The sequence below is a fragment of the Bufo bufo genome, chromosome 3 (assembly GCF_905171765.1).
Source record: "Bufo bufo chromosome 3, aBufBuf1.1, whole genome shotgun sequence".
Classification (NCBI taxonomy): domain Eukaryota; kingdom Metazoa; phylum Chordata; class Amphibia; order Anura; family Bufonidae; genus Bufo; species Bufo bufo.
This window is the reverse complement of record NC_053391.1, coordinates 346,679,781-346,702,760: the sequence shown is the minus strand read 5'-3', so window position 1 is coordinate 346,702,760 and position 22,980 is coordinate 346,679,781. Positions and strand designations below refer to the sequence as shown.

At 47.5% G+C, this 22,980-nt stretch overlaps 1 protein-coding gene across 3 annotated transcripts in view; it reads right to left on the bottom strand.

The window, feature by feature from the left end:
- The window catches only part of UTP11 (UTP11 small subunit processome component), a 66,778-nt gene that overhangs the window by 1,512 nt on the left and 42,286 nt on the right, over nucleotides 1-22,980 (bottom strand). The window contains exons 1-7 of one of the 3 annotated variants that reach the window (XM_040424448.1): nucleotides 21,950-22,033; nucleotides 18,378-18,571; nucleotides 18,239-18,300; nucleotides 15,393-15,495; nucleotides 13,156-13,269; nucleotides 3,783-3,876; nucleotides 1,328-1,458 (exon numbers count right to left, since the gene is read on the bottom strand). In XM_040424448.1, the coding sequence (XP_040280382.1) occupies nucleotides 1,328-1,458; nucleotides 3,783-3,876; nucleotides 13,156-13,269; nucleotides 15,393-15,495; nucleotides 18,239-18,300; nucleotides 18,378-18,440 (567 nt within the window). In that variant the 5' untranslated portion in view covers nucleotides 18,441-18,571; nucleotides 21,950-22,033. Of the gene's footprint in view, nucleotides 1-1,323; nucleotides 1,459-3,782; nucleotides 3,877-13,155; nucleotides 13,270-15,392; nucleotides 15,496-18,238; nucleotides 18,301-18,377; nucleotides 18,572-21,949; nucleotides 22,034-22,980 lie in introns of those variants that run through there. The other 2 variants (XM_040424447.1, XM_040424449.1) reach the window with 2 other exon arrangements.

Sequence of the window (22,980 nt, the reverse complement as noted above, 5' to 3'; positions counted from 1 at the left end):
CGTCACCACAGGTCCTGTTGCTGCAATGAATGCTCACCACAGGTCCTGTTCAGCAAAGACAGACGAGACGCCGGCAGCGCGAGCAAGTGGATTAAGGTGAGTTAAATTGATCTTTATTTTTTTTTTAACCCCTCCAGTGCTATTTTACTATGCATTCTGTATTCAGCGGAAAATAATAATGATCGGGTCTCCATCCCGATCATCTCCTAGCAACCGTGCGTGAAAATCGCACCGCATCCGCACTTGCTTGCGGATGCTTGCGATTTTCACGCAACCCCATTCACTTCTAGAACGCAGAATATAGAGCATGCTGCGATTTTGGCTACTTTCACACTAGCGTTCGGAGCGGGTCCGTCTGATGTTTCATCAGATGGATCCGCTCCTATAATGCAGACGTTTGCATCCGTTCAGAAGTGTGAAAGTAGCCTGAGCGGATCCGTCCAGACTTTACATTGAAAGTCAATGGGGGCGGATCCGTTTGAAGATTGAGCCATATAGTGTCATCTTCAAACGGATCCGTCCCCATTGACTTACATTGTAAGTCTGGACGGATCCGCTCGCCTCCGCACGGCCAGGCGGACACCCGAACGCTGCAAGCAGCGTTCAGGTGTCCGCTCACGGAGCGGAGGCTGAACGCTGGCAGACGGATGCATTCTCAGTGGATCCGCCTCCACTGAGAATGCATTAGGGCCGGACGGCTGCATTCAGGGCCGCTTGTGAGCCCCTTCAAACGGAGCTCACGAGCAGACACCTGAACGCAGGTGTGAAAGTAGCCTTTCACGCAACGCACAAGTGATGCGTGAAAATCACCGCTCATGCGAACAGCCCCATAGAAATGAATGGGTCGGTATTCAGTGCGGGTGCAATGCGTTCAACTCACGCATCGCATCCGCGCGGAATACTCGCCTGTGTGAAAGGGGCCTTAGGAAACTGCCTGTTAAGCCCTGCCTGCAGCAGAGCTTAACAGGAAGCCAGTGAAAATGCTATAGCCTGCAATAGTATGCAAAGTTTGGTATGACTAATCTTAATGACCCACAGAATGTCATTTTAGTGCACAGAACACTGGTGGAAATGTGTGTTTTTTTTATTTTACCACCATAAAAAAAAATATATATATTAAATGGTGCTACAGACACTGCCTGACAACAAAAACACACACGTTAAGGCTGTGTTCTCATCTGCGTTGGAGACCCCATTAGGAGCCTCAGTCACAGATTCATTAAAAAACACCCGAATCATTTTGTGCAGAGATTTCAGATGTGAACAGAGCCTAATACTGTTTTACAAAAAGATAAAATGGCAAAATCTATGCATAAAAATGACTTACTTTTAACACACTCATATTAGTGGGACCCGTTATTCTCTGCTTGTGTAAGGTTTCTAAGGTAGGTCTGTTATACACTCTGTTAACCAACTCCGGAGCGGTGTTCAATCGTTCTGCCAGGTCAAAGTTGAGCACTACGTAGAAAACCAAAAAAAGACATAAAATAGACAAGACTGATAAGGGAGTCTGCCAGCAGTACTGACCATGCTAGGTACGGGCTAGGGAGTGCAGTACAAATTTTTTTTTTTTAGCTTTTGTTATCAGAAGTAGTGTGAATATGAAGATATCAACACTATCCACTATAACAGTGACATCTACAGCACCCCGCCCCCAAAACAGTGACCTCCACAGCCCCCCACCCCTTAACACTGTCCCCCCCCACAGTGCCCCGTCCCTTAAAATTGGACCTCCACAGCAGCCTTCCCCTTTAACAGTGACTTTCACAGCATACCATCCCCTTGACAGTGATCTCCACAGGGGCCCGCCCCCTTAACAGTGGTCTTTACTGGATCGGGGGCGTGTCCTTTTGAACAGCAGCACTGTGCTGTCTGAGTGTGATCTGCAGGGAGAAAGTCACCCTCCCTCCCACCTCTGCAGCTGACAGAAGTAGATTTTTACCTTCATTTTTTCAATCCCTGTCCGCTATGGAGTGTAGGGAGCTTGGCCTAACCAGATATGGGCCTGGCTTAGCGGGACCTAGAAGTTGATTTTTAACTTCATTTTTTTCAATCTCATGCGGCTGAGGAGTGGGCGTGGCCTAACCAGATCAGGGGTGTGTCCTTTTGAACAGCTCACTCTAAGGGTCCATTCACACGTCCGTAGAATGGGTCCGCATCCATTCCGCAATTATGCGGAACAGGTGCGGAACAATTCACTCTATGGGGCCGGAAGAGATGCGGACAGCACACAGTGTGCTGTTCGCATCCGCATTTCCGGAGCGCGGCCCGGATCTTCCAGTCTGCAGCACCGGAAAAAAATAGAGCATGTCCTATTTTTGTTCGCAATTGCGGAGAAGAATAGGCATTTCTATGGGGGTGTCGGCCGGGTGTATTGCGGATCCGCAATGCACTACGGACGTCTGAATGAAGCCTAAGTGTAGTGGAGCCTAAGGTAGTGTGAGCTGCAGGGAGAAAGTCACCCTCCCTCCCACCCCTGAAGCTGACAGAAGTTGATTATTACCTTCATTTTTTTCAATCCCTGTCGGTTTAGGAGTGGAAGGGGGCGTAGCCTAACCTGGTCAGTCTTGAGGGTGGACACATTGTGGCAGGGGGCGTGTCTGGGCTCCTTCCTGCAAGAGTGACGCCCCTCTGGGCACCATACTGCCTCATTTGCATACCAAATAAACTGGATTTTCAGAGAATAAAAACATCTATTGCTGGAACAAAGGCACATCTGAAAATAAGATACGAAGTGCTATAAGGCCATGGCTTTACTTCAATAGCGATTATCCTGGTGACAGATTTCCTTTAAAGCTCTCCTACAGGAGTGAAGAAAAATGGCTGGGTTGTTATGGAAACCTGAAGTAAAACTGTATGTGGAGGCTGGAGGACCTGCGAGCTTCTATTGGCTGATAAGGGTCATGTGACCAAGCTTCTATTGGCTAATGCATTTTTTGGGAATATCTCAGGAACGGTACGTCCTAAAGAGCTGACACCAGGTCTAAATCCTTCTCGGACACCTGATGTACCTGGGTGCCATGCGACGGTGCGGATTCCTGTAGCGGACATACACACACACATACTGTGAGTGAGTGAATATATATATATATATATATATATATATATATATATATATATATATATATATTATATATTATATATATATAAACCATATACACCAAACCAGAATAAACTTAATCCTGAATGCTGATGGGAGGGGAAACTTTTACAGAGAGCAGATTGTGACAAGCAACTTATCATTGGATGTGAGGATTTGCTCTTCTATCCCAGAGTCCGATACAGAATCTCCTACTGCAACAGCCTCGGGAGCGAGCACACACAAGCAGGGCTTGAATCAAGTAATTAGACACAAAAAAGTCCTCAATGCGAATTTGTCATGCGACATCATAGCAGGAGTGAAGCGCTTGCTATTACTCACCGCTCCGTGGTCACCCGCCGGCCCACAGCGCGCTGCACTTTTCTCCTGACACATCGTCAGGACATAGTGCACGTAAGAGTGTATAAAATGAGACCAAGTGGAGGAAAATACCCTACAGTCAACGTCCTCGCTAGACGTGGCATCATGGCTCCAAAAGTGAAAGGAGCCCCATTTGCAGACAGATGTTTTCCAGGTGCTTACTCTCATCAATACAGAGTAGGGTGCTTGCTTGTCTAGTTGAGAGGTCTGCGACATGGGTTTTGGAGCCACAATGCGCACAACATAACAGTGGTGTAATACTATACAGCAATACGAATAGTGAATACAGTCATTGCATTACTGATGAAATAGGTCGACTTGCCTTCTTTCTTGGTGTCACAGAAGAAAGTATGTTTATTCTTAGGCTTTCCTTTAGCATCCAGCAGATGGAGTTCAGACTTGAGGCGTTCAATTTTCTGTAACATAAAACACCATGCTTTGAGGCAGTGCAGTAGGAGAAGGTGCATTAATCGGCATGTACATATTCTTTAACTGTCATAGCTACTCCAGCAGCATTAGGCTCAAGCTAAACTAGGTTAGCAACGGGTATCGAGCGGTCGATATTTTTACACCCGGATCGATACAATACCGGGATTTTCTATTTTCCAATAATAGGCTGCGCTACTGTGCAGCATAGTATCCGTTAGAGAACATGGCGCGCACCGCCCTCGGCGCGCACCATGTTCTCCTGAGCCAGCCCAGTAGAGGAGGAAGGGGCTGTGACACTGCCACCAATGAAGATAATTAACATAATTAGAATACTGAGGGGGGAGGCCACTGCGCCACCAATGCATAACCCTTAAATACAAATGTAGGCTGCAGGCGCCGGCCGTATCACACATGCACCTGAGGGGTTAATTGACAGGGATCGCAGCGCCCTGCAGGGGCGGATTGGCCATAGACCTTACAGGGAAATTTCCCGGTGAGCCAATGCCCGGAGGCCCGCCTCAGCCCTCCGCATGGCCAGCCAGTGGAAGCTTTTGGGGGTGTATTTTGTGATGGACTGTGGTATTTGGCTCTGTTAGGGGGGTATAATGTGCCACAATATGGTACTGCTGGCCTTGCCTTCCATCAATTTGGACCCAACTACAAGACAAGGCCACTTTTAGTATTTTTTCCAGGGCCATTTTAGGTTCCCAGTCCGTCCCTGGTGTCATAGAGGCCGGGTATGTGATACGGCCGGCACCCACAGCCTACATTTGTATGTAAGGGTTAATCATATGCATTGGTGGCGCAGTGGGCTCCCCCTTCTGTATTATAATCATGTTAATTATCTTCATTAGTGACACAGTGGCCACAGGTGTCCCCCCTCACCTCATTGTTATATTCATTGGTGGCAGTGGCAGCTTCCGATCAAAGCCACAGCAGTGAAATTGCGGGGTTCCGATCGGTTACCATGGCAGCCAGGACGCTACTGGAGCTTTTTTTTTTTTTTTTTTTTGCGTGGTATCAAGTATCGCAATACTTTTTTACGGTATTGAAATCTAAATCAAAAAGGAGATTTTGGTATAACTTACCAGTAAAATCTCTTTCGCGCTCTTCATTGGGGGGCACAGGAACCGTGGGTATAGCTATGACCTCTAGGAGGCGTTGACACTAGTAAAAGCTGTTAGCTCCTCTCCTGGCAGCTATACCCCCTCTAGCCTGGAGAGAGAGCTTCAGTTTGTGTACAAGTAGTAGGAGAAGCAAGCCAACGAAAGACAAAAATATGGAACACCAACCATGCCAAAAGACCCAACGGGGTTCAAACCAGCAACTGCTCAACTGTAGTCGAACAAAACTGGGTGGGTGCTGTGTCCCCCAACGAAGAGCGAGAAAGAGATTTTACTGGTAAGTTATACAAAAATCTCCTTTTCTCGCCAATATTCATTGGGGGACACAGGAACCATGGGACGTCCAAAAGCAGTCCACAGGGAGGAAAAACCACAGACCTATGGAAGCAAGTGTCCCTGCAGGTATCTAAGAAACTGCCGCCTGCATGCCCATGCGGCCCAAGGCCGCGTCCGTCGATGCATAAGTATGCACCTGGAAAAATTTGTGAATGTGTGTAAAGAGGACCAAGTAGCCGCCGTACACAACTGAGCAGCCGAAGCGCGATTCCTTCAAGCTCAAGATGCGCCCACCGCTCTGGTGGAGGAGTCGTGACACCCAAGGTCGGAACCTTGCTCTCAGGCGCGGTATGCTTCAGCAAATGTAGACCGAATTCGGCGTGCGATTGCGACCTTGGAAGCCGCCAATCCCCTTCGAGGACCCTCCGGAATGACAAAAAAGGGAATCCGTACGGCGGAAGGGACCGGAGGCTGTTAAACAGATCTTCAGAGCTCTGACAACGTCCTATGGTGTAACTCCATTTCCTTCGGGTAAAGAAGATGGGCACAGTGAGGGAAGGACAATTTCCTCGTTAATATGGAAGTCAGAGACCCCGTTCGGAAGAACAGAAGGGACAGGCCAGCAAACCACCCTGACCCCATGAAGAACCAGGAAGAGTTCTCTGCAGAGAGCGCCGCCAACTCAGACACCCGTCTGATGGAAGTGATAGCGACCAGAAAAAAAACTACCTTCCAAGACAGGAGTCGGAAAAACCCTTCCACAAGGGCTCCAGGGAAAGCCTAGAGCGCTGAGAGGACTAAACTCAGATCCCAAGGCGGTAAAGGAGGACGGTACGGAGGAACCGTATGAGCGACTCCCTGAAGAAGGGCCTTATAGGCCCCAGGGAACCTGAGAGCGCTAGAAAGCGACGACGCCTGACTCTGCAAGAACTAAGGGCCAGACCAAGGTCCAACCCTGATTGTAGGACAGGACCGTGAGGGAGAAAAACAAAGTGGCAGAACATTTCCGCTTCCACAGAAACCCAGGACGACCTCCAGGTCCTGAAGAGATCCTGGAATGTCCTTCCTTCGCAGAGTGGCAGTGACAAGGACGTCCCCTAGAAGGAGACGAGGTCGGCGTACCACGTGCGACGGCCATTCCCCAGGGCGACTAGGATAGTCGGAATACCCTCCATACTGATCTTCCGTAGAACTCTGGGTAGGAAGGGGAATACCAGGAATGGAACGTCTATCAACACAGCAAGACGTGACAGCAACCCCACTCCGTCTGGTGTGGGGAGTCTCGCAGTCTACCCCTGGAATGGGCGGTGGGAAGTATGATCACCAGAGGGCTGACGTGACTTAGACATTAGTGATGTCTTAAGAGAGGTAATATAAATATATACAGATTACGCACCCAGGACCAATGGAAGGATTCACCTGCAAAAGGAGAGATGTGGAGCGTGCCACATCCCACCAGGCGGGTCCGAAACTCTGGAATAGAAGGCCACTAAAGAATACCCAGTGCAAATGCCGATGTAGCCAGGGATTGAGTGGCTGTGCCAAAACTCCGCCAGGGGAGGAAGTAAAGTAAGGGAAGCCACAACTGTATCGCTAGCCCATATTCCAGCGGAGGAGGGGGCCACACCGCAGAGGCCACCAATTCAGATCTAGAAGAATCCGCCACCTGACAAAGGAGCTGTGTAGTAAGAACCATAGTATGTAGTGGTAATACTACTCTCCCAGAAGTAGCCAGCGGGTGCCCCGTCGGCGCAAAACTAAAGGGAAGCCGTGAGGCCATCCGTAGAAGCCATGGCACCATACTGCCCCAGTTAAGAAGAGCTAGCTTCAACACATTACCTGGAAGGGCTCTGAACAGGAGCAACAGCAAGCTAGCGTCCGGGTAGAACCCCCAGCTGAGGGGGGACTACAGAGTCAGTGAACACTCGACTCGCTGAAATGTACTCCCCAGAATATGCGCAATGGCAGATGCATGTCCTGAACGACTGGAACCGAAGAGGCCCATGAAGAAGGGTGGTCTCTAGGACACATAACTGTTGCAAGGCAACCCCTCTGAGAGACAGAGGATGTCACAACCATGCTCCAAACCAGCACCGAAAGATAAGAAGGATACCAAGTGGAAACAGCGACCGTATCCACTGGCGGCACCCATACACCGCAGATGTAGAGCACCGGCATCCGCGGGTATCGACTGTTGCCACGCCACGCCCCCCCGAAGAAGCTAAGGCATCTAGAGCTGTAGCGTAGATGAACTGTAGCAATCTAAGCTGCTCAGGTATTCCCCTGTAAGTGATCACTCGTGGAAGGGGAATGCAACAGGAAGGACAATGATGAGAGAAAGACTAATGCATACGGCAGGTACAGAAACCAGTGGAGATGCAATGCCGCCACCTACAGAAGGGGGGATGCATACGTCCAGCACTAAACCCAGTGTAACTGTACTTAGTTCACCTACCGCAGGGGGCAGAACATGAGGCAAGCACTGTATCCGTAGTAGTTCAATTACTCCGCCTATGGAAGGGGTGATGCCTACAGGAAGTGCTGCCAGCGGAATTGGTCATGCTTACGGCAGGAACAGAATGCAACGGTAGAGAGATTACGCAGTTGATGGAAGGGCAAAGCATATGGCGAATCCAGTACCCTGTGAGAGTGCAATTACCCCACCAAGGAAGGGGTAATGCCTACAGTAAACACTGTAACCGGTGATAATGCCAGAACGCCATGTATGGAACAGGCCAATGCATACTGTACCCAGTGGAATGCAATACTGTCCCCTAAGAAGGGGGAAAACGCCCACTGGCATCACTGAACAGCGCTCTAGCATTTAGTTCACCTATAATGCCTACGGAGTGGAGTGGTGTGTCTGAGCGAGACCGTAGGGAGGAAGCTGGGGGTAACGGAGGTGGCCGAAGAGAATGTTCTGCTCTGGCCCTCTTACGCGTAGTTCAACCGTTTAAAAGCTTGCCCGTGGCGGCTGTAGACCACGTAGGTGGGAATACATCAACCAAACTACCCAGAGGGTGGAGTGGGAACTAGAGGTCCGTCCACTGGAGTGCGTAGGCGGAGCCTATCAACCAAACGACCCCGGAGGATGGATGGGAACCTTCCAGAGGTTCTCCACTGGATGGCGCAGGTGGATTTGATCAACCAGACGACCCCGGAGGGTGGAATGGGAACTTCCAGAGGTTCTGCGCTGGATGGCGCACGTGGAGTGGGAACTAGAGGTCCATCCACTGGAGTGCGTAGGCGGAGCCTATCAACCAAACGACCCCAGAGGGTGGAATGAGAATTTCCAGAGGTTCTGCGCTGGATGGCACAGGTGGATTTGATCAACCAGACGACCCCAGAGGGTGGAATGGGAATTTCCAGAGGTTCTGCGCTGGATGGCGCAGGTAGATTTGATCAACCAGACGACCCCGGAGGGTGGAATGGAAATACTCCAGCTGTCCTCCCTGGATCTGCGCAGGTGGAGGATTATCAACCAACGACCGTGGAGGGCGGATAGGGAACTATGAGAGGTCCTCCTTTGTCCGTATAGGACATGGGCCCAGCTTGGTACCACACAGACAGGAGGGGGGGGGGGCCCTGCGGTGGCGAGGCAGAGGAATGCAATACCGTCTCTGTAGGGGGGGCCCTTATGAACGCGCATCGTTTTTTGGGGGAAGGAGGGGGGGTTTTAAGGAAAACTAGGATGCCCAAACGACAAGTGGGCAGAGAGGCAGGAAGGGGTTAACTGTTTTAACTTACAGGCACCTTGTACTGAAGACAGAATCCTCAGAATATCTGGAGCAGGCTGCAGGAGGTGGCTGGCCAGAAGAGGTTAAGCTGCCCTGAGGAAGGGAGGGGGCAGGGCCAAGCACTTAAGGGGAAGGGGGGGGGGGGGGGGTAAGTGGCGGGAATAATTTGCGCCCGTTATTAACCTCCTAGTGCCCTGACACCTGCAATCCTACCTAGGGGGGAGCCTCGCTGCTCCCTTTCCTGTTTTTCCGCCAATGCATGCGCCCCCCCCCCCCCCTACAGCGGGGGTGGCCGGATCCGCATGTTGCACACGGCCGACCGAAGTCAGTCGGTCGGCCGGAGGGCAGAGGGACCGGAGCAGTATGCCAGCGAAAAAAACCTCAACTAATGCGGGCCAACAGGAAAACACGCGGTCCGGAACACCGATGCGGTGCTCGGCCGATCGCGCGACAGTTAACCCCCTCCGGAGCGGCGCGCTCGGTGCATGCCCCTTCACTGTAGCGCGTCCGCTCCCAGAAGAGGTGGATCATGCAGTAGTGTCGGGGAGCGGGAGCCTCCTCCGCTCCCCTCTCTGCATGTCTGACCGAGCGCTCCCAGACACTCATGGTGGTAGTGTCGGGGAGAATTGCCCTCGAACTTCCTTGCTTAACAGTGCAGTAAGCGCTAGGCTCCGACCCCCGATCGCGGCCCAGCGCTAAGTGAATCGCTTTTCAGAGAGACACTGTGCGGCCCTGCTTGATGCTGCTGAGAATAAACTGCTGCTTCTTTTATGGATTAATCCTTGCAGGTGGTTTTTGAGCCTCTACTTATCTGTCCAGCCACCATCTTCACCCTTCCTCTTGTTCCAGCAGGGTCACTCTTTCAGCTACTGGCACCATAGTGGCAGGACGCTGGAATTGATGGACTTGGACGAGTGACCCCTTGGCTGGCGGGATGCAGGGGAGCGAGGCTGCCCTGATCCACCTTGTCTTATGTGGGGGAGGCAGCAGTGCGGGTGACCGGCACTGGCGCAACTCAACCCCGGTAGAATAAAAAAAAAATCTTCAGGAGCTTGCCTCCTATTGACACTAGAAAAAACTGAAGCTCTCTCTCCAGGCTGGAGGGGGTATAGCTGCCAGGGGAGGAGCTAACAGCTTTATCTAGTGTCAACGCCTCCTAGAGGACATAGCTATACCCACGGTTCCTGTGTCCCCCAATGAATATGGGTGAGAAATTTAGGTATTGTGACAACCCTAAGCTAAACAGCGGCATATGTTACACAATTACAGATAAGACATTTTATGTCACATTAACTACTTCAGAACTGTATCACTAAAATTTGCACCAGTTGAACATTCGCCTGGAGCTGCTCTCAAATAACTCAATGTTATCACTTTAAAGGGAGTCCGTCAGCAGTTCTGACCAAGCAGTAGGTGGAAGCTAGAGAGAGCTGTACAAACATACTATTTGAAATGAAGTGACCGTCACTGTGAAGTGCTTTGAGTGATGGATAGAATGGTCTCCTGGATGGATGCTACAGCTGTCACAGTGCAGAGAGAAGGGGTTGAGACTCAGGTCAATGCAAAGAGCAGAGAACAAGTCACAGTGAAGCCCTGCCTCCAGTGCACCTACTGGAGCAAAATCTGGCAGAATAAAACTTCATAATCACACTACCCTTGATAATAGAAGCTCCACAAAAGATATGTTTATCCTGCTCTCCCCAGCCCATACCTACTGCTGGCAGCAGTTTAACATGATTAGAACTGCTGACAGACCCCATTTAAAAAGGAATTACCACCTCTTGCATTCCACTAGTAATAACTATTTTGGAGCATCTATGCTTACAACAGTGCCGAGTCGTTCCTCGTTTATTCATACTAGAAGTTCATGAATAATTGCCAGCAGTCTACAATAAAAGTCCATCTGGATGCTACCAGTGGGGAGGGTATCCCCACACAGTACACCACTGGCAGCAGCAGCTGAATGATGTCAGACTGTGCAGGGACACACAGATGGAATTTTATTGTAGACTGTTGGCAAATCATTCATAGAAATCTAACAGGAAAAGAATGGCATAACAGTTCTATGAAAAGAGGCTGCAGAATTGTTATTACATAGAGGATGCAGGTAGTTACTAAAACAGACATCAGAAGATGTGACTGGTTTTCTTCAAAATCAGCAGCTGCACCCTCCATCTGCTGTGGCTTGCCGAGCGGCACAGATTCAGATTGCACAGGCGCCGACAACCTCATTCTACTCTGAAGCATTCATCCTGTCTCTGAACAGGAGCACCTGGAATGACATTGCTGCACACTGTGAACCTGTACTGCGCAGGCGCCGAGAATGTGCAGAACAGAGCAGGCGCAAGAAGACAAGTACTGGATGTGAGGTTTAGAGTTGATAAAGAGGGGAGGGGGGAGAGAAGTGAGCACTAGGGGCATAGCTTTATTGGTGCTCAAAGAGCTAAAGCTAGCCCCTCTCTACTCCAACTGCCTAATTTGAATAAAAGATAAAAGTCAGCATAAAGCCTCATTCACACGTCAGTGATTGTGAGCCAAAACCAGGAGTGGAGCCTCCTCAGAGATCAGGTATAATGGAAAGATCTGCACCTGTTCTGTGTTTAGAGCTACACCTGGTTTTGGCTCACGATCACTGATGGAAATCACTGACCGAACGCTGATGTGTGAATGAGGCCTAACTCAGCAATACTGCAGGCTACAGAGAATAGAAATATATTGTTTCAATTAACATGATCAACCCTAACCGGCAATATGCCTGGTTTAATAGGGTTGATCATGCTGACAGTTTATGCAATTAAAAGGGCTGTGCCACAAACTTTTCACTCTAAAGATTATTTTCATCAATTACTCTAAGGCCTCTTTCACATGGGCGTTGCGGGAAAAGGTGCGGGTGCGTTGCGGGAACATCCGATTTTTCAGCGCGAGTGCAAAACATTGTAATGCGTTTTGCACTCACGTGAGAAAAATCGTGCATGTTTGGTACCCAAACCCGAACTTCTTCACAGAAGTTCGGGCTTGGGATCGGTGTTCTGTAGATTGTATTATTTTCCCTATCGCAGAAGCCGGGCTGCGCGATCAAGTGGACTAAGGTGAGTTAAATTTTTTTTTTTTTTTTTTTTTTTTTTTTTTTTTAACCCATCCAGCCCTATTTTACTATGCATTCTGTATTCAGAATGCTATTTTCCCTTCTAACCATGTTATAAGGGAAAATAATAATGATCGGGTCTCCATCCCGATTGTCTCCTAGCAACAGTGCGTGAAAATCGCACTGCATCTGCACTTGCTTGCGATTTTCACACAACCCTATTCAATTCTATAGGGCCTGCGTTGCGTGAAAAAACACAATATAGCTTGCTGCGATTTTCACGAAACGCACAAGTGATGCGTGAAAATCACCGCTCATGTGAACAGCCCCATAGAAATGAATGGGTCAGGATTCAGTGCGGGTGCAATGCGTTCAACTCACGCATCGCATACGCTCGGAATACTCGCCCGTGTGAAACGCCCCTGTTGCTCCTAGAGGCTGGAACACCTATTCTTATGTCTGTATGTTGTGCCATTCCTGTGTTATTTCTACTAGAAGTTATGAATGAATTGCTAGCAGTCTGCAGTAAGGGTACAGAGGAGTGGTACCCAGTTGGGGGGGGGGGGTGTACCTGCACAGACTCAGTCTATCCAATCAGTGCTGCCATTTTCAGTCTGTGCAGGTACACACCCCCAACTGGTTACCTCCCCTCTGTACCCTTACTGCAGACTACTAGCAATTCATTCATAACTTCTAGTAGAAATAACACAGGAATGGCACAACATACAGACATAAGAATAGATGATCCAGAATTGTTATTACATGGGGAATATATGAAGCTATGAAAAACAGACATGTCAGGGGAGGCGACAGGTCCTCTTCAAAGGGAAGAGACAAAAAAAAGCTGTGATTATTCTGAATACACAGGTAAAGCTTAACTTTAACGGCTGAGTAAGGTGGACAGTGGCCTGTACGCTAAAATGACATTTTTATACAATAGTCTGCGAGCATCCAGAGTGAGAATACAATTTACAGTTATGCAATTGTGTAAAAGAATTGTATTGTGTTAGTATAAAATACACTACAGTATATGCAGATCCTTACCTTAGCCTCTGCTACTCTCTTCATCTCCACATACTTGATGTCCTGCGTCCTCATTATTTTCATCTGCTCATCAGTGACTTCTTCTGGCTTCTGCTTTATCACGTGGACCCCGTCCTTCAGAAAACAGTAGAGACAATAAGCACTCCATACATTTCAGGAAATATTAAGTGATAATTATATATAAACAGTCAAAATGAGCATCAGTGATAGTCCTCAGGATGTAAACACACATGCAAATCAGCTGATCACTGGGGGTGCACAGATTTCTGCAGGGGAAACGTAGCCTCACATGGTATCCACAGGAATGAAAGGGCAACTATGGCATCTGCAGGTGAGCCAAAGTCAGCCACATTGGGAGCAGCTCCATGATGTTGCTTTGGGGGTCAACTTTTTAAAACTATCTGCACTTTTATGACTATTCCAACATGCCATAGGGGTGGATGACAGAAGTCGCATGTGTATTTTATAGCATGAGACTTTCCCTGCACTGAGGAGCACTCCGACCACCACAGCAATACTGCTAGTGTCCAACATAGCCAATGAAAAGGCTCCCTTACCAAAGCCAACAATAGGTGGCGACAAGGAGCTAGTTGTTACTAAGGAGGCTGTATCCGAGTGGGCTATTTGGATGGGGTTGCCGGACCAGAGGAAGGAAATAGGACAGCGATGGCCAACCTGCGGCCCTCCAGCTGTTGCAAAGCTACAACTCCCAGCATGCTCACACTGCCTACAGCAGGGCATGGTGGCAGTTGTAGTTTTACAACAGCTGTGGAGACGCAGGTGGGCCATCCCTGACATAAGACATTGTACCAGTGGCAGATAGTTGTGGAAGGGGGGGGGGCGTAACACATCGAGTATGGTCACACAACGGATTTAAAAAATTTGCCTACAAAATCCAGCATTCTAAGGCCTCTTGCACACGAACGTTTTTTTTTTTTCCCCCCATTTACGTTCCTTTTTTGCATTCCGTATACAGAAACATTCATTTCAACGGAAATGCAAAAAAAAAAAAAAACCGGATGCCTTCCGTTTTTCCATTCAAAGATAGAACATGTCCTATTATTACAAAGAAAAAATGTGGGGGATACAGTCAGCACAACCCTATATGCAGGTGCACATCGCTATGGCGAAATACATATACAAAGAAAAAGACACAAATGCAATAGCACTCTGCAACCAGCACTCCGCCCTGCCTCCATGCTGGATGTCGAATGAGGCATTGGTGTACATTTTGGCCAAAGCGTAACAAGCCACTCACCACGTCAAGGTCGCCTCTATGAGTGGTCCCTAACACTAGTTCCTACCTGTTTATGGGCCATGACAGCCACACAAAGTCCAGGGAGCGCAGGCACAGCATGAACGCCAGGCACACTCTGCTTTTAACCCCGTCCGGTGCCATTACAGCTTTCATCGGATCCAGGGATGCAATTACCAACATGCACGCTGAGCCCACTATATACTTCTCCTGGCGCCAAATGGCTACTGGTAGGCCCTGTAGAAGTAGACTCAGTTTTATACTGACTTTAAAACCAGCCTCCAGGGGAGATTAACTGGTCAGGTGTGCATGACTTCATGGAGATCGCCACGCCTCCAATATATACTACAAAGAAAAAATGTGGGGGATACAGTCAGCACAACCCTATATGCAGGTGCACATCGCTATGGCAAAATACATATACAAAGAAAAAGACACAAATGCAATGTGTGGCTATTATGGCCCATAAACAGGTAGGAACTAGTGTTAGGGACCACTCGTAGAGGCGACCTTGACGTGGTGAGTGGCTTATTACGCTTTGGCCAAAATGTACACCAATGCCTCATTCGACATCCAGCATAGAGGCAGGGCAGAATGCTGGTTGCAGAGTGCTATTGCATTTGTGTCTTTCTTTGTATATGTCCTATTATTATCCGCATAACGGACAAGGATAGTACCGTTCTATCAGGTACCAGCTGTTCCGTTCCGCAAAAAACAGAATGCACACGGACGTCATCCGTATTTTTTGCGGACCACAAAATACTGAAAAAGCCATACGGTTGTGTGCAAGAGGCCTAAATCTAGCGCTAAAGCAGGGCTGGCCAACCTGCGGCTCTCCAGCTGCTTGTAAAACTACAACTCCCACCATGCCCTGCTGTAGGCAGACTGGGCACGCTGGGAGATGTAGTTTTGCAACAGCTGGAGAGCCGCAGGTTGGCCATACCTGAGCTAAAGGAACACTGCTCCAGACATTGTCAATCACCTGGAGTTTTGTTGAGGTCATTTTAAAGTAGAATTCATCGGGATTCTTTTCAAGGGCTTTCTTCCGCAAGGCATTGAGTGTTGTTCTTTTCTTCTTATAGTCCCTGGATTAAGTATAAAAAAATAAAAATAAAAAACACATCAACCTGTGTCCCATACATGAAAAACTACAATAAAAATACACAAAGCCGGAGTGGTCAACAATCTGTAAATTCACAAACCAATATAGAATGAGCTAAGGAGCCTGAGCAGACTGGAGGCATCTGTGGCATCGCAGACACATCCCATAACAATCAGACGTTTTCATTCATCTGTCTCTGGGTAAGCTGGGTGATGACAACCAATATAGCCGCCATCGCAGCTCCCACCGGGGTATCTAGTGATCTAAATACCATTACATAACAAGGCTGATTGTCATTCAGGGCTGTAGTAAAGCAGGGTAGCACTGCAGCCATATTTAATGTCACCCAGCTTTCCCAGAAACTGATAGAGCTAACAAACGGATTAATTTGAATAACCTGACATGAGAGGCTACTTTCACACTTGCGTTTGGGGTTCCGCTTGTGAGATCCGTTTGAGGGCTCTCACAAGCGGCCCCGAACTGATCCGTTCATCCCCAATGCATTCTGAATGGATAAGGATCCGTTAAGAATGCATCAGTTTGGCTCCGTTCCGCCTCCATTCCGCTCTGGAGACGGACACCCGAACGCAGCTTGCAGAGTTTTGGTGTCCGCCTGGCTGTGAGGAGCCAAACGGATCCATCCAGACTTACAATGCAAGTCAATGGGGATGGATCCGTTTGACGTTGACACAATATAGTGCAATTGCCAACGGATCCGATTTAATTGGGGGGAGGGGAGGCCGCACTGGCCACCAATGAATTTAATACTGGGGAGGGAGGGGGGGCCGCACTGGCCACCAATGAATTTAATACTGGGGAGGGAGGGGCCGCACTGGCCACCAATGAATTTAATACTGGGGAGGGAGGGGCCGCACTGGCCACCAATGAATACTGGGGAGGGAGGGGGGGCCGCACTAGCCACCAATGAATTTAATACTGGGGAGGGAGGGGGGCCCGCACTGGCCACCAATGAATTTAATACTGGGGAGGGAGGGGGGCCCGCACTGGCCACCAATGAATTTAATACTGGGGAGGGAGGGAGGGGGGCCCGCACTGGCCACCAATGAATTTAATACTGGGGAGGGAGGGGGGCCCGCACTGGCCACCAATGAATTTAATACTGGGGAGGGAGGGGGGCCCGCACTGGCCACCAATGAATTTAATACTGGGGAGGGAGGGGGGCCCGCACTGGCCACCAATGAATTTAAAACTGGGGAGGGAGGGGGGTCTGGCCCCCTGCTGCCTGGCAGCACCCTATCTCTTACAGAGGGCTATGATACGCACAATTAACCCCTCAGGTGCGGCACCTGAGGGGTTAATTGTGCGGATCACATCCCCCTGTAAGAGATCGGGTGCTGCCAGGCAGCAGGGGGCAGTTATGTACACAGTTCTTAGTATATTCTAACTTGAAGCGTCCCCATCACCATGGGAACGCCTCTGTTAGAATATACTGTCGTATCTGAGTTTTCACGATGTGAAAACTCAGATCTGAAAAAGCTGTTTATGCAGACGGATCCGTTCTGAACGGATGCAAGCGTTTGCATTATAGGTGCGGATCCGTCTGTGCAGATACCAGACGGATCCGCACCGAACGCAAGTGTGAAAGTAGCCTTACAGGATACATCACTTGCCCTGTAGTGTTACTGCAGCTCTTTTCTTGTTTTAATTTGCCCCAATCAGTGACCATACAGGGCAATTTACCCACCCCCCCAATGGTAATGACATTGTTATGTACATGTATTCTCCCCGCTCCTCATGTTATTTATACCACACAGCCAAAACGGAAACAATTACAGATATACTGTAGAAACACTGACAGCAGGGCAGAGATCACAGGATCAGCTTAGAGCAGATCTACACAGTCCATAGGAGAAATTTAGGAAACGGCCTAAGGGTACTTTCACACTTGCGGCAGAGGATTCTGGCAGGCAGTTCCGTCGCAGGTAATCCAGACGCCAACAGATGGCATTTGTCAGACGGATCCGGATCCGTCTGACAAATGCATTGAAATACCGGGTCCGTCTCTCCGGATTCATCCGGAAAAACTGATCCAGTATTCTTTTTTTTTTTTTTCATTTTTAAAGGTCTGCGCATGCCAGGACACTTAATGCCAGATCCGGCACTAATACATTTCAATGTAAGGGTACTTTCACACTTGCGGCAGAGAATTCTGGCAGGCAGTTCCGTCGCAGGCAATCCGGAAGCAAACTGATGGCATTTGTCAGAAGGATCAGGATGCGGATCTGTCTGACAAATGCATTAAAATACCGGATCCGTCTCTCCGGTGTTCTTTTTTTTTTTTCTTTTCATTTTTAAAAGGAAAACCGGATCCGTTTTGCCAGAACACTTAATACATTTCAATAGAAATTAATGCCAGATCCGGCATTCCGGCAAGTGTTCAGGATTTTTGGCAGCAGCATGCTGCAGTATTTTCTCAGTTCAAAAAACGTAAGAGGGACTGAACTGATGCATCATAAACGGATTGTTCTCCATTCAGAATGCATTAGGATAATAAGACTGATCAGTTCTTTTCCAGTATTGAGCCCCTAGGACGGAACTCAGTGGCGGAAAATAAAAACGCTAGTGTGAAAGTACCCTTACAGAAAACTGTCTTTGTTGCCCATAACAACCAATCATAGCACACCTTTCATTTCCGGCTGTTGAGAAATGCACGCTGCGCTGTGATTGGTTGCCATGGGCATCACACAGGAGTCTGGAATACTCACTCTGCTCTGAGCTTGTAGTCCTTCTTCTTCTCCAGAACCCCTAGGTTTTTACGGAAGCCCGGCTAGACAAAAAGAGACACGTTATTATGTTCTGGCCTACCACGTGTCACTAGATAGGCCAATAACAGCGCTGCCTCACCTGTGACCTCTCCTTATGGTCCTTCTGCCGGGACTTCAACGCTTTCCTAAAAGATGCAGCCATTTTCACTTCGGGATTTCACAGCTAATTCACAGTCAACATGAGTGCCACGCTTGCGTCTGCACTTCCGGCGTTTAGTGTGACGTTCAGTAGTTACTTCCGGTCATACGTCTCGCGTTGCGTTTCACGGCTGCCTGCAATGTACAGAGTCTCTGTAGTTATAGTGAAGGGCCGACAGGTGGCGCTAGCGGCTGTAGGCGAGTTTTCTGACCTCTTTCCATTCAGGTCTTCGCAGTAATATATACTTATTTAGTAGCATGACTAGCAGTTCCCTCATTGGAATGTACTATTGGAATTGCTGCAGGGGGAGTAATGAATTAGTTCAAACCGGCTCTGCTGATCAGAATGGGAATTGTCGCTCATTCCTGGGTGCTTCTAATTGTAAGACAACTTGGAGAATACCATTCAGAGAGACATTAGGCATGGAGCGCACAACACCCTTTTCTATTCTGCCTAGGGTTGCCACTAGAGATGAGCGAATTTCAAATTTTGAAATTCGTTCACGCTTCGTTTACTGGTAAAAGGTGAATTGCGTTATGGACTATAACGCAATTCTATGACGGAATTCATAACGGAAGGCTTTTAGAGGCATTCCGTTATTCATTCTGTCATAATAGAAGTCTATGGGCTGCAAATCCGTCCCGTTTCCGTTATGCAGGGGAGGCATGCATTCCGTCATAGAATTGCGTTATGGTCCATGGTAACGGAATCCATAACGCAATTTACCTTTTACCTGTAAACGAAGCGTGAACGAATTTCATAACCTGAAATTCGCTCATCTCTAGTTACCACTTTCCCAACAAAAACATGGCCAAGTTAAGCAAAAACCCAAAGGGGGTGTGGTTGGGGCGTGGCTTAACACAGGGAATTAATAATGCCTCCATTAGTGCCCCCAGTAATAGTAATGCCCCCATTAGTGCCCCCCAATAATATTAATGCCCCCATTAGCGCCCCCCAGAATTAATGCCCCCCATTAGTGCCCCCAATAAGAGTAATGCCCCCTCTAGTACCTCCCAGTAAGAATAATGTCCCCATCAATGCCCCCCAGTAAGAAGAATGCCCCCATTAGTGCCTCCCAGTAAGAATAATGCCCCAATTAGTGCCCCCCAGTAAGATTAATGCCCCCATTAGTGCCCCCAGTAAAAATAATGCCCCCATTAGTGCCGGAAATAAGAATAATGCCCCCATTAGTGTCCCCCAGTAAGAATAATGCCCCCATTAGTGCCCCCAGTAAGAATAATGCCCCCCATAAGTGCCCCCCAGTAAGAATAATGCCCCATTAGTGCCTCCCAGTAAGAATAATGCCCCAATTAGTGCCCCCGGTAAGATTAATCCCCCCAGTAAAAATAATGCCCCTATTAGTGCCTCCCAGTAAGAATAATGCCCCATTAGTGCGCCCCAGTAAGAATAATGCCACCCATTAGTGCCCCCTTAAGAATAATGCCCCCCATTAATGCCCCTTTCTCGGTCCTCCAGTCAGCAGTGAGTGTTCCCCACAGCACGATCAAATGGTATATTGCCACTAAAATGCCGGCCTTGTTGGTGAGATACCGGCTGGGTGGCAACCCTAATTCTACCATGAGAGACAGAGATCACCATCAATAGATCCAGGGAGTGCCCTAACAAATCCTGCAGGCAGGAGAGTGTCCCCTCTGTGGTACTGTGTATAGGGCCATTAGCTGGCTGTGTATGGGGGCACTCTGGCTAGCATGACGTATGGTGGTAGACTAGCTGGCACTGTATACGGAAACCTGGGAGCCCCTGGCATGCACTTTTGTGGACATAGCTGGCAGGCACTATTTATGGGCGGTCAGGTGTTGGTGCAGCTTGGCTGACTGGGTTGGATGGAGAAGACAAGTACAATTAGAGAAGAAGGTAAAGAGTTTATGAGAATTGCGAGTGCACCAAAATAATACTGTGCCGCCAACCAATTTCTGTATTTTTAGTTCAGCCAAGGTGGTTGTTGGCTGCTCTGCATGGAAGATACATCCCCTCATCCAGTCCAGACATTCTTGATGAGGAGAGATCTGGTGATCAGCTGGCCAGGAGAGCTTCTGGATACCCTAAGGAGAATGCACACACCTCATCATAAATTCAGCGTATCCTTCTGCAGTCCGCCTAACCAAAAACACTTCTGCAGTCCCTCAATAACACCGTGGAACAATTCCAAGTGATCTGGCTACCCTGGGACTCCTACTTGATGTCCTTAGAGGTCCCCCTCTTTCCCCTTCTCCCTCTCATGCTTACTCTTACTCCCCCTTCCTTTCCCTTATCTGTTCCCTTCCCTTGTGTTTCGTTGGTTGTCTTGTCCTTTGTCATGGTTGTTTGTATTGAACTTTTGGTCATAGATATGGGATTTGTACTGCTGTATAGGCTGATTTAGCATTTCTTCCCATCCCAGAGGTCCTCTGGATGGCACTGCTCATGCTTTAATGTACCATTTTTGTTCTCTTTTCTTTATTATTGAAAATATAGACAATTGTACTAATAAAAACTTGCTGAAAAATGTAACTTACCATTAAAGAATAGCTGGAAAGTGGAAGTGCCATGACTTTCACTTAGATTATTTTTCAGGTCTCTGCTAGGAATCGAACTCCTAACCTTTTGTACGGCAGGCAGCAAGTTTTCTGTGCCCTAAAAGCTACTAAACAGTAATACTATTTAATGCTACTATAGATGCATCTGCGGTTTTGGCACTGACCTACCGTATAGGCTGCAATATCCCATGCTGGAAATAACGGAGATTGTTTGTTGAATTTTTCGCATGAATTTGATTATCGGAATGGACATATAACAATGAAATAACTTGCGGCTATCAGCCGCCTTGATACAGTTGGTTACATTCGTTTTTCTTTGCTGCAACAAGTTCATCATTATTGGAGACACTATATTTACGCTGCTATATAGACCCTTACACCAACGCTGCTACATATGACACATGCTGCTATATTTATTGTATTTGTATCCTATCGATTGATGTTTTAATCTTACCTTATTTATCCACAGGAGGTTTATTTATCGAGTATATTGTATATCTAGTGTATTGTGTATTACCCACATATTGGTGGTATATATTGTATCCTATTTTACAGCCTATTTTATACCCATACATTGGAGCGCTAATTGAGTGCAATACCCTTTTGGCTATATGTGTTTTTAGTCTTATATTCCAATTAATAAACGTAGTGACAGAATTTCCTCAGGTGTGCCCAGTCTTTTTATATAACTATTTAATCCTCCTTCCGTTTTTTTTTCCGTCTTAGTTTTTATTATTCGCTGCCTTAACTTTTTTATTATTATTTGTTTTTATTCACATAGCCATATGAGGTCTTGTTTTTGCCTGTATGAGGCTCTGAAATTCTTAAGTTCTAGTCTTATCCCTCTTGTCTATCTTTTTCATGATGTATCACAGCGAGGAGAGATGCCACCCAGTATTAAAATCAAAAACAATAGGGGGTGCTCCCTTGTGAAATACCTTAGGGTTCCCAGATAAGGACTCAAGGTGAGAATACCTTACTGAATAATGTGCAAATCCAGGCACAACACTAGGAAATAGCGTGGTCTTGCCTGTACAGTGGATAGGACAGGCTGCTGCGCTTGTTTGCCGGGATCCTCCAGATGGAGTCTGGAATACACATAGGAACACGTTCGCTCAACAAGGAGCAGAAAAAGAAAGACAAAAGTGTGCTGCTCTGCTATCTATAACATTATTTATTAAAAACATACATAAAGCACTATAAATAAAAGGCTAGGTATGCGTTTCAGTGGCCGGCTGCCACCTTCATCAGGCTGTAAGGTCAGAAGAAAATACATACATTTAACCCCTCAGGACCCTGCCATTTTTCACATTAAGGACCAGGCGTTTTATGGAAATTTGACATGAGTCGCTTTATGTGGTAATAACTTTGGAACGCTTTTACTTATGCAAGCCCTTCTGAGACCGTTTTCTCGTGACACATTGTACTTTATGATAGTGGTAAATTTCAGTAAATTTTTTTCATTTTTATTTAAAAAAATACCAAATTTACAAAACAATTGGAAAAATGGTATATTTCCAAATTTATATTTCTCTGCTTTTAAAACAGATAGTGATACCTCATATAATAGTTATTACTTTACACTTTCCATATGTCTACTTTATGTTTGGATTATTTTGTGAATGCCATTTTATTTTTTGGGGACGTTAGAGAAGGCTTAGAAGTTTAGAAGCAAACCTTGGAATTTTTCAGAAAATTTCCAAATCCCACTTTTAAAGGACCAGTTCAGGTCTGAAGCCACTTTGTGGGGCTTACATAATAGAAACCACCCATAAATTACCCCATTTTAGAAACTACACCCCTCAAGGTATTCAAAACTGATTAACTTTGTTAACCATTTAGGTGTTCCACAAGAATTAAAGGAAAATGGAGATGAAATTTCCAAATTAATTTTTTTTAACAGATTTTCCATTTTAATCAGTGTTTTCAATATTTATTACCTTTATTCTTTATTACAGAAACACCCCATATGTGGTTGTAAACTGCTGTATGGGCACACGGCAGAG